The following is a 16,663-nucleotide window of genomic DNA, read 5'->3' on the forward strand; positions in this document are numbered from 1 at the left end:
GGAGATCGCCAAGACTCGCGTCTCTAGTGAATCTAATGGTTTCCATTTCTTGGAAATTTACTCAACCTCAGCTGGCTTCGGAGCTGTATCCCTCATAGCCGTCCTAATAATTCTCGTCCTCTTGTGCAAGTGTTTAAAGTGGTTTCAGAACCACAACATGAGGCACGATGCCTACAAGACATTTTACCGCCGCCAGGCGCAGGCACAAGGACAAATTTACTTCCCTCGTGTTCCTTTTGATAAGCCGCCGGGGACAACTTGTTATGGTCCTCCGACCCCCAAGATGATTATTGAGGACAGTTACGCTAGAACCCATCGTTCCTCACAAACTGGCCGTCCCCATATCGACTCTTCTTCGTGTTGATTCATTTACTTCCGACATCGTATTTTCCTCACCATCTTCCCATTATCAATTTATTTATTATCGTTTATGTCCCATAATTGAAATTGTGTCCATAATCTGGGGGGAGGTGTAGTATCCTCCCAATCTATATCCTATTCCGTCAGCTATATAAAGAAATATACGACTCGTAAGAGTCCAGTAAGCTTCCAACACTCGAATCATCTAGCAATGGACCCCCCTTAGGAAACAGCAATTCCTCATTAGGAAACATTTTCATCGATGAGCACGATGTTCGTAAGGCCATTGAAGACTTGAAGTTTTCGAGTGCTCCAGGGCCTGATGGCGTGACAACCCAGTTCCTTAAACGCACCGCGCAGGTCGTTGCTCCAATACTAACGCACTTTATGAATAGGTCTTTATCAGAAGGTCGGGTGCCCATCCAATTAAAAACTGCCCATATTGTGCCAATTTGCAAAGGAGGAGATAGGGGTATACCTGGCAATTATAGACCAATATCCCTAACGTCAAATATTGCCAAGGTCATGGAAAAGGTGGTTAAGGAAAAACTTCTACAATACCTTGACAAAAAAGGTAGTATTCCTGACCAACAACATGGGTTTCGTACTCATTTTAGCACAGTGACTCAACTTATTCAACATTTTGACGACGTAATTGAGGGACTACAGCAAAATGAATGTGTAGATGTTATTTACTTGGACTTTGCTAAAGCTTTTGACAAAGTAGACCATATTCTACTTTTAAATTATTTAAGTAAAATAGGTTTCAATGGAAATACGTATTCTTGGATCAAAGAGTTCCTGACCGACCGTCCCAAGTTGTTCGAGTTGAAGGGTGCTTGAGTCGCACTTGCCAAGTCTCATCCGGAGTTCCGCAAGGTACTATACTAGGCCCAATCCTCTTCATACCCTTTATCGCACCACTACATGAATTACCCCTTGCGTCTGTAATCTCCTCTTATGCTGACGATACCAAGCTAGTGTCTGGAAGAAATACAGCCAATGGGACAGAGTTGCAAAGCAACTTAGACAGAATATATGATTGGGTTCAAGCACAGAACATGGAATTAAATGGGGATAAATTCCGTATTATGACATACGGCCAAGTTGGTACTGACCCCCCTATTTATATCGATAATTACCTGAACCCAATCGAATCGTTTAATTCAATCAAGGATCTCGGGATAATCCTTCAAGACGATGGTAAATTTGAAGAGCATGTACAGTCAAAAGTGACCAAAGCCTTTCAGACTTGCGGCTGGACATGTCGAACATTCATTCGACTATGAAAACCTTGTACAAATCAATAGTCCAGCCACATCTTGAATACGCTTCCCCAATCTGGGTCCCCATGACCGCTGGGGGTAAATAAGATTGAACGAGTACAAAAGAGTTTCATGAGATATATTGACGGAATGTCTAAATTAAGCTATTGGGAACGTCTCAAATCATTGGGATTATACAGTATTCAACGTAGGTATGAACGTTACCTAATCCTGTATGTGTTTAAATGTCTCCATTCCCTTTGTCCAAGCCCGGGAATATGACATAGCGTTAGCGAGAGACGAGGAATTTCATGTGAAATGCGCCATAAAATCAATCACTTGGATAAAAAGATTGTGAGGGGCTTAAAATCTTCTTTTGTCTTAAACCGGGCACCAACTTTGTAAAACTTGCTGGTTTAGGTTTGCAATGACCAAGGTATTCATCAAGAATATTGTACAAAGGTTTGGCCGTCTGTGCAAAGGATGGGACAAACCGATGATAAAAATTGATAAGGCCAAGGAATTGCTGGAGCTTGCGGCAGGTTGAGGGAACCAGGAAGTCGCAGATGGCTTGGACGATCCAGGACAGGTGCAATACCGGAGCTGGAGATGTGGCAATCAAAGAAGGTGAGACTTGGGTGACCAAAAACGCACTTGGCGGGATTTACAACCAATCCATATTGGACAAGGCGTTGGAAAAGAGAAGTGAGGTGAGACATGTGAGAGCCAGGAGATGTCTAGTGCGAAATTCATAAATCGTTGAAAGAATTGGGCCGCATTTTGTGACCCAAAGGGCATGTGGAGCCATTCAAGTAATCCAAACGGAGTGGCTGTGGCAGTCCATGGAATGCTTTGGTCTTCTACCAGTATTTGGTGAAAGACTCTCACTAGATTGATTTTGCTGAAGATGCTGAAGATGCTGATTTAGGAGTCCGCAATGGTGAAACGATTGAGGGTGTGGAAAGGAACCGTCAGATTTTTGAACAACAAGTATTGCTGAAGCATAAGGGCTGCTGGATCTCCAAACAATGTTGAGACGTAGCAGCCAAGCCCATTCCTGCTTGGCAGCTTCAAGCATAGATCCAAAGAAGCCCCTAGGTGATGCTTTGAACAATTTAGTGTCCGGGAGGAGCTTTATGTGGAGCTCTTCTTGATGGATGGGTGTGGGCATTGGAACTTCAGGATCGAGACGTGTCAAGGTTGGATATTGTTGTAAGGGGTTTGTAAATTGATCGCCTATTAGTTCTTGCGACAACACAACACTGGTGCAATGGAATAAGCAGTGCCGCACAGTTCAGCAAGGTTGTTTTTGTTGACATTTACGTTGATTGTAAGGCCACTAAACTTGTTGTGTTTAGCAAGGAAATCATGGCCGAGGATAAAATCTTTGAGAGCAGCAATGAAGAATTTGTGACAGAAGGTTTTGCCCATGCCAATATCGAAAACCAACTCATGATAATCATAATACGGGATAGAGGAACCCAAAGCCTGGCAAAATAGGGGTCGAGACAGGGGAGCAAGGCCTGCTTTTCTACGGCCTTGTCCGGTGCCACGGACCAAGTTGCACCACTATTGGCTAACATATAGTGCTTGTTGATGGAGTCAAAGACACGCAGACTGTCTGAGACAAGGGACCCTAAGAAACGACCGCTATTGGTACCAAGCGTTGCGGCCGTTTCCAGGGAGGTGGAATTTGCAAGGCGGTTGGCATTTGCGGGCAGAGGTACCGATTTTCGGTGGCAGTATCAGAAAGCATTCCCTAATGTAGTTTGGGATTTAGGTTGTGGTCGAGACGGCCGGATTTTGCGTTGTCCATGGTGATACGATTCCAAGATTGGTTGGGAGTTGTCTGTGTCAGAAAATAAACAAGGAGGTTCAACAGTGTCCTCGGGACGGGGACGTACAAGGCTCACCATCCCATGAATGAAAAGCTCGCATAGAAAAAATAGAGGGTTTTGTAGTATTGTCTCGGTAGATGGACAACATTGTTGATCAGATGGACAAGAGTCATTTAAAGAGCAGGACATAATATCCCACACGCGTTCCGGTTGGGGTTGAGGGTTCTTGATATAACTCCTAACTTTCCGGATGATTTCAGGGTTAGGAGAGGCCACGGCATGGTGGTACTTGGTAGTCTCGGAGGTGATGCAAGCTGTAGAGAACGCTGAATCACATTGAAGCAGCCATAATTCAAGGTCAAATGCCATAAATTGTGGAAGTTTGACACCCACGTGTTGGAGGGCGCAAACATTCGGGTTGACAGTAGACATGCTGGCAGCGGGCTGGGCCATGGCGATGATAGTCTGAGATCAGGTCTGTAAACGTTACACAGAGTTTTTAAAACGAGTACATAAGACTTAGTGTTGCCATTTTGTTGCGCCACTCCCTAAGCGCCCCCTGGCCCTTCCAATTGAGCGGCCGCAGGCTTGCGCCGCGGCCAAGGCGACCCCTGACCCTTGCAACCGAGCTGCCGCAGGCTTGCGCCGCGGCCTAGGCGCCCCCTGACCCTTGCAACCAAGCTGCCGCAGGCTTGCGCCGCGGCCTAGGCGCCCCCTGGCCCTTGCAACCGAAAGGTTAGGTTAGGTCAGGTCAGGTTAGGTCAAGAATGATTTCAAAATGGCAACACTAACTTTCTCTATAATTACAGTTTAAGTGCTTATGTACTCGGTTTAGAAACTCCGTGTAACGTCCATAGATCAGGTCTTGGTACTCATGACTTTAACTGTCTACAACAGAATTTGGACACAACAGCTGCATGGTGACCAGCAAGATTGACAATAAGACAACCAAACCATCTCCAGAAAATTTGGATTGATTATGATCTGTACATTTTAATTCCCACCATGCACTTAGTCTGTTGAAGTTAAAGTTATACTGAATTACATTTTTTATTTCTACAAACTGTCAGAGGAAGTAAAAGCGGTTGTGAAAGTGTTCGTTGTAATCACCTAGCTTTTTTGATTAATCATAGACTAAATGTTTCCATCTTTGAACAAAATATAGTTAACATTTGGATTGATTATTTCCATGATAATTTCTTGAGACTATGTTCCTTGCATTTGGCATTCTAATTATACTTACAACACAAAGGAACAAAAACACCAGGCAGTGATGAAAAACTAACCACCCCTAATTCAAAACATTGATATTCAATGTACTTCTCATTTCATGTGCCTTTTTTGGCTCTGGATTATTGCTCTTTTCCATTAACTAGCATAGAATCACTACTCCTACATGGTGTGTAATCTTAGTGCTGGTCACTCACTAGCTTTACAAGGTAAACAAATTTTGTTGTAGACAGCCAAAGTCATGAGTACCCAGGTCTTGGCTGATCTAAGGAACCAAAGGGCACGTCGGGGTCACCAGTTTCTAGTGGGTAGCTATTGGTATCTTTGGATACGTGATATTACACGTGCAGGTTCACATACTTCGGTTCACGTACTTTATTGACGGATGTTTACATTAGGTTGCGTGATCATCAATACAGGAAGCCTCTATAGGGCTAGTCAAGTAAACGTGTTCATGGACAACTGACGTTATTCCATGGAATAAAATCAAAGACATCATGCCCAGCCAAACCGCATTGTGCATGCATTGGTTTTGACATTTTTTCATTTTACATGCTTGTCTAGGCAATTAGCATTGCGGTATTGCGCCAATTTGATAGTGCGTTCACTGATTAACACCAAACATGCTCATTTAGTAGGGTTTTGTAACACAACTCGCTCAAAATCACTCGATTATTGAAACTTTAATGGACGAATGGTGCGTGTTGATTGTGATGTTTGTCTTAGTTCTCTCTCCCAAAAATGCCAAAAATCAGGGTGCCGGACGACATTTTTCCTTGAATTTCCTTTACTTGACATCCCCTATACCTCTATCACGGGTTTCATGTGTAAAGTTCGGTCTGAGAACTTATTCAGGCCCTCGAGAATCCGTATTAGTTCGAACCGGGGACCCTGGATGCCTAGAGCATCTCTAGTTGGAACTAGTGATTGGTTTGTCTGGCACAAGTCGGACTCGCTCAAGTCCACTTGTATTCCAACTTTTTGTCAGAGTCGCAGAGTCCTATGCTGGAGTCAGTCCCACGCAAAACTAAATTTGGCTAATGCATCCGTCTTTCAAGCACTCGTATGTTCAAAGTTCAATTTATGACGGACATTGGTCCGCATGGAAAAGACTCACTTTTTCGAGCCTTTTCTAAAGATTCGAGTCTCTCAAATTATTCCTAATTCAATAAAATAATCAAGTGCGGACTCGATCAACCACTACTTAGAACAATGAGGCCCACCTTCCTTTTTACTCTGGCTTCTTGATTGTTCAATTTCCATCCCTATAATATTTGTAAGGAATACGTGGGCGGTGATTCTTTAGCACCTTGTAAGTGGACATGTTTTTGACCAAAATTCCTGATTAGTTTTTTGATTAGATTTCATATGACTATAGTGTAAAGTTGAAAAGACATGTGGCGCAGTTTACTAGCATTAGAGAGGTCTCCGATTTGATTCTTCTTAAAATACTTTCTCGACAGGAAACCGTTGGACACCAACCACACGCACAGATGGAGCACCAATCTGATATGAATAATTCACTGCTTGTCGCAATGAATTGGACAATGTGATGGCTGGCTTCCCTTCCGTTCTTAAAACGGAAGTCTCTTGACTTGATAACATATCCAGCTCTGCTTTCCAGCAGATCAGGCAACTCGTTCCCGGGAAACAAGTGCAAAAAATATAAGTATCGGAGAGTGATGGCTTGAAAGCATCACCAGTGTGCGTTGGTTGGAAAAACTCAAGGTCATTGCGTATCGAGCAGACAACAAAAGGCCAATGTACTTGTTCACTTCAGTAGGTCAAAAAAACGCGAGTTTTGTTTCAATTTGGTATCGAGGTTATAGATGCTCTAGGCAAAGATACGCGAGGTTGAGTATACTTGTCAAATCTCGCACGTCTCTAAATCCAGGGTCTCTAATTGAGGTCAGTACATATTAATCCACAAATGTTACGATTATCCCGATTTTGAATATTGATATGAAATAGGGTGTATTATGTATAGAATATCTAAAATTGTTTTAAAATGGTCAGTGTACTTAACCTCTCTGTTCCGACGATATCAGAATCTAACCGCGGGCTCGGTTTGTGGTTGCTCGTCTGCCCCAATGTAGACTTTTCTTGGCCTTTTAGGCCTACATTACAATAACGAGTTTTCTGGTATGATGGCCAGGTGAGATGGAATGAACGAGAATATGCTGTAGTGATTAGTGGGTGTTCTTGGAAGTTGTGTGAAATATACCTTGTTACAATTTTAATATATCTCGTGTCGATCAAGGGTCGTAAGACAAGAGTACGCGGTGAAGAGAAATCTTCAGCACTTTACTCTCCAATGTTTGATACTTTCGGCTGTTTTCCAATAAGTTACATATAGTGATTATTAAAACCAGGACTTACTTGCTTTTGGCAGCTACATAAGTTTTCAGTCATTAAAAACAAAAAACAAACAAGTGTCAAGATATCTAGAGAGCTCTATTTTGTACGTTTCTACAGTTTCAATAAATTAGAGTTATTGTCTTATTGAACAAAGAGAGAAGTGTCAGGTGGGAATGTTCTTCGTGAACATCTCTGGCACCTTATCATTTCTGAAGCATAGCAAACTTGAATAATTCCCACAAACTTCTGCCTGATCTTTCAAATTGTTATCAAAGAGAATTGACGGAGTATAATTGATATATCTTAAACAATCACATACATTTCATAATCAAAAGGCCAAAAAACATACAATTCATACCCATCATTCATATGAATTCAAATGTGTCAAGGCTGAACGCATGGTTTGTTATTTTTTTCATTCCTTCTATTTCTTGAAGAGAATTATGGTGTGTTTATTGGCCAAATCACTAAGCAGGCCAACAACTAGGCTAAAAATAGGAAATGGGATCCCAAGGCCTAATTGCAACCACAAGCACTTCACAATCAGAAACCCGCACTGAATACTAGTCCAGAAGCTGGAGCGTCAGGGCTAGATGCAGGTGGTTGTTACTATCCGGCTCGGGAGAGAAATAAAATCATTTCTATACTATAAACATTTAATGCTCCCTTCAGGTGTCAGTAATGCGGCTGGACAATTTGAGGAGTAAGAGTCACTAATGTTAGTTATCTTGGTTGGTGATCTGAGAGTGAATACACTTACTTGGTTTGTCATGTCTTGGGCTCTTCCATGTCACGAAATTTTCAAGGGAAATCTACGATTGGCATTCTATGACACAGATTCACAAACAGGCGGATGTGCACTCATTCACAAATACTTTGTGCCCAAAACCCCACGCTAATTGTATCAACTACTTCATGCTGGTTCACATCTTTCTTAGTTTTGATTGAATCCATATCAAGGTCCCTGGGTTGCTTTCATTTGCATTTCCTGATGGCAGGGCTTCGATGGATCTTGGATGGCCAAGTCTTGGGAAATCGGGATGGGCGTGCTCCTCTAGTTCAAGAACTAAGACCGGTTTGGCCAGACTTGGCCACTAAAGAAGGGTCAGTTTTCTTCAGTTTTGAGTCCTATCTGGATCTTGTGAAACGAAAGTTTTCAAGCGTAGAACAGACGTTTAGACAATATTGGGTTTGGTATCTTCGATGGCTCCAATCCAGTGTGAGAAGACGGTTCAAGTTGGCCAACTTCTTGAAATGGTTCGACAAAATGGTAGTGAGCTCAACCCAAGAGCGGCCATAAAGTAGTAGTCACAAACAATGATTTAAAAGCTGATTTCATAGTGTAATCCCTAAACACAATACCAATTTGAACTGACAGCAAATATGTGAAGATTAAGGTAGATCGTTAAACTTTACACTTTTGTGAAGATTCCTTCAAAATTAAGTCCAAGTACTGAAACACATTATAGTAAAGTTAAAATTATCCTGGCTTGATGATTATGGCACTTGTTGACAGTGATTGATTGCGGTTCTAATCACTAAAAGTTGATGGTAATATGATGGAATTTAATCAACATTCGAATTGAATCAAGCCTCAAATAATCCCCAATATCACAGCTTTGCTGACGTATCTGGGACAAGCAGCAAGCCAATATTCGAGTTCAGATTTGGCAACGGTAAACTAGAACGGACATCTTTAACTTGAAGTTTGTAAATTTCAAGTGACAGTTCCACCTTCCTAGAATTCATAGCCCTACAGAAAGACTTACGTGGCTGCTCAGCAATTTGGCCAGATCAGGCACAAACTTGCCGTTTATATGGTAAACGTGATTCTCTACCGATTAGTTGGCGGTGGTACTTTTTTAAACTTAACCTAACGTAATCAAACCTAACCTAACCTTACCTAACCTAACCTAACACGATATGAATAACCCTTAAAGTCTTTCTCTAAACTTTTTAACATATGTCCACAAATTTAAAAATGAGCACCACCAACTAATCGGTGGAGAATAACGTTTTTCGGTTTTTATCTCTCAATGGTTAGACCAGGGTCGCCAGACCCAATCCAGCCCTTTGGGTAGGTAGACGCAGCCGAGAGAGGAATGACATGTTCGACCAGCCCAAATACGGTAGGGTTCTGGCAGTCTTCACGGCCAGCTGGAAACAGATTGAAGATGAGCAGTTTGAATTACGCCAATAGAAATGCGCCATTGGTTAAAAAAATTGGCGGAACCTTGTACTACTACCTTCTGTTTTATAGTAGATAAGTGATTGAAGGGGTTTTGAGGGCACTTGATACGGCCACTGTGATGGCTGGCTTTGCTGGTTGGGGAAGGCTAGTCCCTACCGCCCAAGCACCTCTGAACTATGGACCTTTAGCTTTATTTTTCATTGAGCCTCCTTACTTTTTGGTATGCCTTTCTTATTGTTTGGTGTGGCTTTTTACTTTTGGGTGGGCCACTTCAATGCTTGATGTGCTTCAAACCCTTTTCAGTATGTTTGGTTTGAGTGTATTACCTTTTTTGTGTATGTTATTTTTTTCACTTTGCGTGTCCATTTTTAAATTCAGACTGCCAATTTATACTTTTTGTTCTGTTCTGATGTCTATTTAACCCTGACTCCTGCCCCTTAACCTTTTTAGGGTTCATTTTTAAAGTACAAATCATCACTTGTTTCCTAAGCAATAGACAGAAGTTTTGAATCGATTCCAGGCTCAAAGCATAATCCTACAATCTCTTGCAAGTTGATCTGATTAATCTTTAGATCTGATCAGACAACTCCAAATAATTGTTGAACGGTTTGATAGGACGTTTCAAATGTACAAGCATCAGAGAAAAAATGGTTGTCACACCCCAAATATTTCCAAAATTGTTTGGCTAGCTATCTGACAAAACATATCTCTTGGAGACTTGTTGGAACCGACAGCGACGCTTGTAGGCTGGCAAAACAGTTTCCTCAATCTTTAATCCTGTTCGAGCCTCGACATTAAACATAAAATGGCACAACACTCTTCGCAACCTCTTACCAACGCATTTGCAACTCTGACATTCACATCCAACTGACACCATAAAAAAGTGTGTTAAAGTAAGCAATGAGTGCCAATCAATACGAGCTCACGATCACAGAGCAAAATTGGCGTTTACACTTGCCATTACATTTACATATCATCTTCGGTTTTGGGACAGTCTGAAATGACGGTAAACTAACAAATGGTTCTCGCAACCTCTAAATCTGGAACAGTAAATCTGATTGGGTTTTGTTTAATCTATCGACCCAAAGCGCTTCCCAATTCCTTATTCAAAGATTTGAAAAAGAGAATAATCAAATATTATCGGTAACTTGAAAAAGGCAGCTTTCGATAAATTCCAAGTCAAATATAAATGCGCTTTAAATATCGCTGCTATTGGTATTCTAGTCACCAATATAAGTTTCCATTGAACGTTACTTTTGCTCACATCACCAGACTTACGATAGGTAATTTCCCTGCGTATAAATGCCTCCACAATCCGGTAATCTTCTAATCGTGAATCATCCTTGTCTTAATGTAGGGCATAATTCTCAAGAATAGAAGATTGGAGTGAATTTGCTTCCTTTGCATTAGTCATTTATTTCCTTCTTTGGGGATTCCCGAATATTAGATTGCTATTGGTCCCAATGGTTGAGCATGCCGACTAGTGATGGGGCGATTGTTTTGCTTTCTAACTTGTAGTCTGACTCTATTCTGGCAAAGAGAAAGTCCAGACTAATCTTTAGTCCAGAGACTTCCTTTCTTGTTGCCCTGACTTGACTCTCCCTTAAAAAATATGAAATTAAACCTTTTCACTCCTCTCTGCCTTCTCTCCTTGCGGACAAACAGCCATAAAGGACGAGAATGCGCTCCAAGATGCCTGATTTGAACAAGGTATTTTTCGCTGAACATCTTATTGTTGCTATATTCTAACACCATACATAGACCACCAACTCTTCTAGGAGACCTTTCAAATCCTAAAGAAATAAAATTGTCAACACTTTTGAACTCAAAATCGAAATAAACAAAGAGCTATATATTGTATATTTGTAGCATGCCGGCGACTTTTTGTGATCGTCTTTTTCTATTAAATTGTCCTAAAAAGCTAAATTTTATTCTAGAGATAGTAATGCTTTAAAAGTTGCTCATCAAAAACTTGTGAGGCTGTGCTTTTTGTAGTTCTATTTAGTTGGAAATGATGATTGCAGCAATGTCAATCATGCAGTACACAATCTCCTTTAAAATGATTATTTACATGGCATATTTGTTCGGAATTTACCAATAGAGGATTTGAAAGGTCTCCCACATGAGTTGCAGGGTTATTCATTGTTTCACAATAATTCAGGAATACATTTTCATCTAATAATCCCTTGATGAAATCAGGCATCTTAGAGCGTATTCTCTCGTTTTCTGCGTATGTTTTTCCACACCTAGACAAAGCAGAGGGCGCAGACTCGCTCAATGAAAAGGACTATTAAAATGGAAGGAGGGATGCTAAGTTAATATATGATGGATTAGAGCCTGGTATATATTGTGAATCAAAAATTTAAGGCATTTTGTTACGACGAGAAATTTGATGGAAAAAAAACAAATTCATGAGAAAGGGCTCGAGTGGTGTCAAATGATCCAGAACCGAGGAAATAAATGACTTGCGTGTCTTGCGACCTTGGCCCACCCGCAAACCAAATAATGCCTAGACCTCGCATAGCACGTGGAAAAATGCGAACACTTACCTTCATCAGCTGGTACATGAAATTTGGTGTCTAGTGACTCATGTATTTTCAATTGTCAGCGTGGCCGGATTTAGCTTGATTTTGTCACTGACTGCGTTCGTTGAAGATCCGGGGATTGAAGGTCGTTATATGATCTGTGGTCCCACCTCTAATAACGACCAGTGCCGCATGATAACGAAGAGAGCCTATCTTTCTTTTATTCAAAAACATGATATTTGTTGTTGCCAAAAATGTCAAGGCTGTCAATTATTGGCTTGAGTGTCACAACTGCACGACTTGTCACCCCCTTAAGCTGACGTATTCTAATGCGGTATATGGCCAAATGAAGTCCGTGGATAAGCTTGGACGTCTTTTTAACAAACTATGCGGTTTGTGGGATGACTTAAGGATCTCGCCTTAATCTTAATATTCAACTTATATCCAATGCATATCCCTGAATGAAACAACAACAACATACATACTGTATGCGGCAGCTTGTATTGATTGGTATGTGTGTCGCATTTAAAAAGTCACATTGGTAGAGTCATTCTTTCAATGAACTTTGACATACAATGTGTGTACTTTGGATTCGTCGCTGCGGGCAAAATTTCTGAAGAATAATGATTATTGGTTCATGGCTTAGCCTCGAAACATTTTTAAAAGAAAATTCAGGACTTTTCAGAATATTAACTGACCATCATTTTACAAAGTTTTGATTTGAGAATCTTAGACAAGTTAGCATTCTGAAATGATTTTTTAATTTCTATGTATGGGCTACATAAAGTTGTTTTTAACAGTCATAAGATAAGGCTTTATAACACCACGCTCGTTGGAAGGGGTGATTAGGAATGTCCGTGTAACTTATCCATTGGACCTTTATCATCTTGTATTTTTCATCAAATGAATAAATCAAGCTTTGAGAACCAACCACCTGGGAAATGAAATGTTTCATATTTGAGCTTCAAATTCACAAGCGACGCTGTATAACAAAACTTGCGACAAATTTTGGCGGCAAATGTAATATGTTTTGTTTGCTTGAAAAATTCGTGGTTCTCAATTGATCTTGCTTTCAAGTGAAGAAAATGCTACTGGATAATCCGAACTGTTATGGTTTACGAACAAAATGAATTAACGTTTAAAGTTAAGCGAATATGTTTGGAACATAACGAATTTGGAACAAGGATTTCACTAGAGGTTGTTCTCATATCTCGAGAGAATTTGTGAAAGGCCAAACATATTCATTTTCGTTCAAGCACATCCAAAAGCTAGCGAACTTTGCATCTGTTCACCTCGGAAAGTCATATTATCAAGTAAAGTGTACAATCCTCCAAAGGAAAAAGCATCAATTTTCCTCTTTACGAATTTTCCAGGTTTAGGTTTTTCCATATATTCTCAGATCATCTCATTCGTAAGAATATCATAATCAATGGCTTCACTCAATTCGTTTCGCCCTTCCCGTCTAGAATGAGGCTTGCCTTTGGTAAAAAAAGCCCATGAGTTGAGTTTTCCGATCCAAGGTTCCCAAGCGGCGAGCAACTTCCCTTTCATGGGCAAATGACGGAGCGATTCCCCGTTGGCTCTGTTACTTTGCTAACGGAGAAACTCGAGAGAAAATAGGCAAAGGCCGTGGTTTGGATTTTGGCCTTGAAAGACCAATGCAGTCAAGACGGTTTATCTCCAGAGTGAATTCTGAAAAGATTTTTGATAGAGTGAGTGGTGAGGGAGAAGAAGAAAGCGAAAACACACACCGAGGCATTGTTCCCTGGGGGAAAGCCAAAAAAAGCGCATCAAAAGAAGGAGGATTTGACGAAAGATTTGACACCAATCTAACCCTTGGCACCCAAACATTAGGCGACAATGAGATTAACCAATTGACCAAATTCCTCATTGTGTTCTATTCGTTAACTAATAGTGAGTGAGTGAATCTGGCCCTATGAATTACGGGGAAAAGTTTCGAAGGAAAGTGTGTTCCAATGTTCCAAAAGTCGAGTATCAGGCTTAACACAAATCAATGAAGATGTGTCCAAGTGCCTGGATATTCGTTCTCCTCTTGCTGGAAGCGATGTTCCCAATCGCCATTGGGAACATGGAGAACCTGGTATTGACCACATTGGATCAAAGCCCGGACCTCATTCCCGAGATCAGTGAGGACGAACTCCAATTGCTTCAGAGCAAGAATCATCGATCCAAAGAAAAAGCGGGCAAGTCCATGGGACATGGTAACACACCGCTTAATCGCATTCACCACTCCCATGGGACGGCTCAAAAACCCATATTGACGTACTGTACCATGAACAATCTGTTCTGTCTTGCATCAAATTACTCAAAGTAAGTAACTCTCAGAAAGGAAACCAACGACATTGATTAGTGCTTCTCATCCAATCCAGTCTCCGAGGTCTCCTTGAAAAGAAGCTGAGGATAAGCGTTAATCTGGTTCATCTATAACATGGGTTCTCAAAAGGGGAGCATTGGTTTTCGGGACAAGTTTGAGCATAGGTATTTTGAGAACGAGGGGAAATCTGAATTGAACATGAAATGGAGTGTGTATAGAAATAGTTTGCGTTGGAAACGTTGTAAGTCCAGAAACAAGATAAGAAGCTCTAACCTCCAAAACACATTGGTCACGTTTCTCGGTAAGGGTCATGATGCTTAAAATTTTGCTAAGACTCTTTGTTCCACACAAGAAAGCGCAAGTGCTTTCGTTTGGAAATTGACCCACCATTTTCTGCGAAAAGAAGTCGAGATTAAGATGCAAGCTCGAATAACCGCATACATTTTCGACAAAGTAAAACCCCGTTAAAAGCTTTCGAACTAGTGGAAAAAGAAATCTGATTCCAAAAAAACTTGAAGCTTGATTTTACAGAGGATGAAATCTTTCCCAATGGTTTGTTCACGTGTGAATTCAAATGTTCAGCCTAAATCATAAATGCCAAAAGACTCTCCTGACTTTTCCCTAATAAAAAAGCTGCTTCAGATGAGGCGGGAAGAATTTCAAAATTAAGTTGGAACACTTCAAGTTTGGCGGGAAAGTTTTTTTTTTGAAGGGCTACGTGCAAGTGAGACAAGGAAAGTGTCAAGAAAAGTTGCCCTGATCTCCGCCCGATTTGCTCGATCGGAGCCCAATGTCACAAAATTAGCCATTGATCCAATCACTTTGAAAGTTTCCACTTTATTATCAGCACAGAATCGGTTGGGTCATTGGAGTCCAAAAATCACAATAGAAGCAATTCTGGTCTCGAGATGAACTGAAAATAGACACTTTCCGTCAAGGATACATCTTTTCGTCTTTGGGCAGACTCTTGAAGAAACTTAGCAATATTTGGGCCAAAGTTTGAGGTAGAAGACGAGTTATTGTCGCAATTTTTTTAGCCGAAATGTGTTCAAAATTGCTTCGAAAATATAAGCTAATCAGACAAAATGTGTATGTTTCTACTTTTTCAATTTTTGTTATAAAATATCACCTCTTATGCTCTTTTAGTCCCAAACCAATTATTGGCTTGACTGCGATCAAAATCCTTATTTCTTCTCAAAAAAGGTCCTTTTTGACGGTCGAAAACTTGTTTAGAAATGAAAACTTCTGGAACATCTGACACTTGTCTTTATGCATATAAATGATGTTTATGATAATTCTCCATTTCCAATTCTTCCGTTTCATTGTCATTTTTCCAACCATCTTCAATCATTTAATGAGGTACCTCCTTTGGGTCTTTAAATCACTTTTTTCGGAGGTCTCCTGACTACCATATGAATACCAAATAAAATGTCTTTGTATTTATTTAACATAACATAATCTTGCCAATTCTTAAGAGTCAATACCCCCAAAATAAGTTAAGTTAAAAGGCAAATTTTAATCGACTGCATCCGTCCAATTCTCAGACCGAAACGAGGTTGAACGACTCAGAATTTATTGAATAATTCCCACGTTTCTTATGGAATGGTTTCCTGTGTATTCACACTAGTCAGTTGTTGGCTCTTCAAAATAAGACTAAAAGCGACACCTAACGACACTTTTCTGGTCCTGAGTCAGCCAACGAAATTCAGGGGTCCCTTTTTCTAATGGAAGTACTGGGTTTCTGGTGGATTAATGGAGCTTCAGGGAGCTTTTCAGGGTTGTAGCTTCTCTTTTAGAGTGCTTAAGATGGGTTATGCTAATTTCTTACGAGTTGGCACATCGTTCCCCATACTTTTTCCTTTTTCATTAATTGAACGCCAGAAAAGTTTTGATCAACAGAGTCAAAGTATTTTCTTTAAAGTTATTGAATTGTATATTCCGATAGAGGGAGCCAAACTCTTAAGGTGAGCATGTTAGAACCGAAAATAGATGCATCAAGTTCATACTTTCAACGGAACAGTTTTTTAGAAGTCGGTAAATAGGTTTGAAGGGAACTTGATCTGTTCAAAAAAAAAATATCTTGACGACGGTAACATAATGGCTAGTCTCAAAAGAGATGTTTTAGTCATGTTTTACTTATCGAGGGAATAACACTATAAGAAACAATGCATATCTCTCAAACTTGGATTTCATTAGGAGCAAAATAACTGCCGATCTTTGGTGTCAATAACGGATATTAGTGCATTGATTATAATCCAATGTCACTCATTTAACTCGAGATTTTCTCGAGCTCTCAATCGGTTCTGAAATATTTACTAGATGTACTATATGCATAAACATTGTGAGCGATTTCCTCAAATACTATATTCTCATCTTTTATCAAGATCCTTAACTTGAAACAAATTCCATTAAATTTTGTAATATCAAAAGTCTATGTACGTACTACATAAGAGCTCGAAAAGACCTTTCATTTCTCAGGGTTACCCATAACGTATGAATGCTAATACCTCTACCGAGATCATAGCCAAGAAATTGCCTTGACGTTCAAGTAGACAGGAACA

At 40.4% G+C, this 16,663-nt stretch overlaps 1 protein-coding gene across 1 annotated transcript in view; it reads left to right on the forward strand.

The window, feature by feature from the left end:
• Positions 1-13,340: 13,340 nt before the first annotated feature.
• The window catches only part of LOC131876856 (gamma-aminobutyric acid receptor subunit pi-like), a 30,457-nt gene continuing 27,134 nt past the window's right edge, over positions 13,341-16,663 (forward strand). Inside the window, exon 1 of the mRNA XM_059222367.1 lies at positions 13,341-14,098. Coding sequence (XP_059078350.1) covers positions 13,782-14,098 — 317 coding nt within the window. The 5' untranslated portion in view covers positions 13,341-13,781. The remainder of the gene's footprint in view (positions 14,099-16,663) is intronic.

The sequence above is a fragment of the Tigriopus californicus genome, chromosome 2 (assembly GCF_007210705.1).
Source record: "Tigriopus californicus strain San Diego chromosome 2, Tcal_SD_v2.1, whole genome shotgun sequence".
Classification (NCBI taxonomy): domain Eukaryota; kingdom Metazoa; phylum Arthropoda; class Copepoda; order Harpacticoida; family Harpacticidae; genus Tigriopus; species Tigriopus californicus.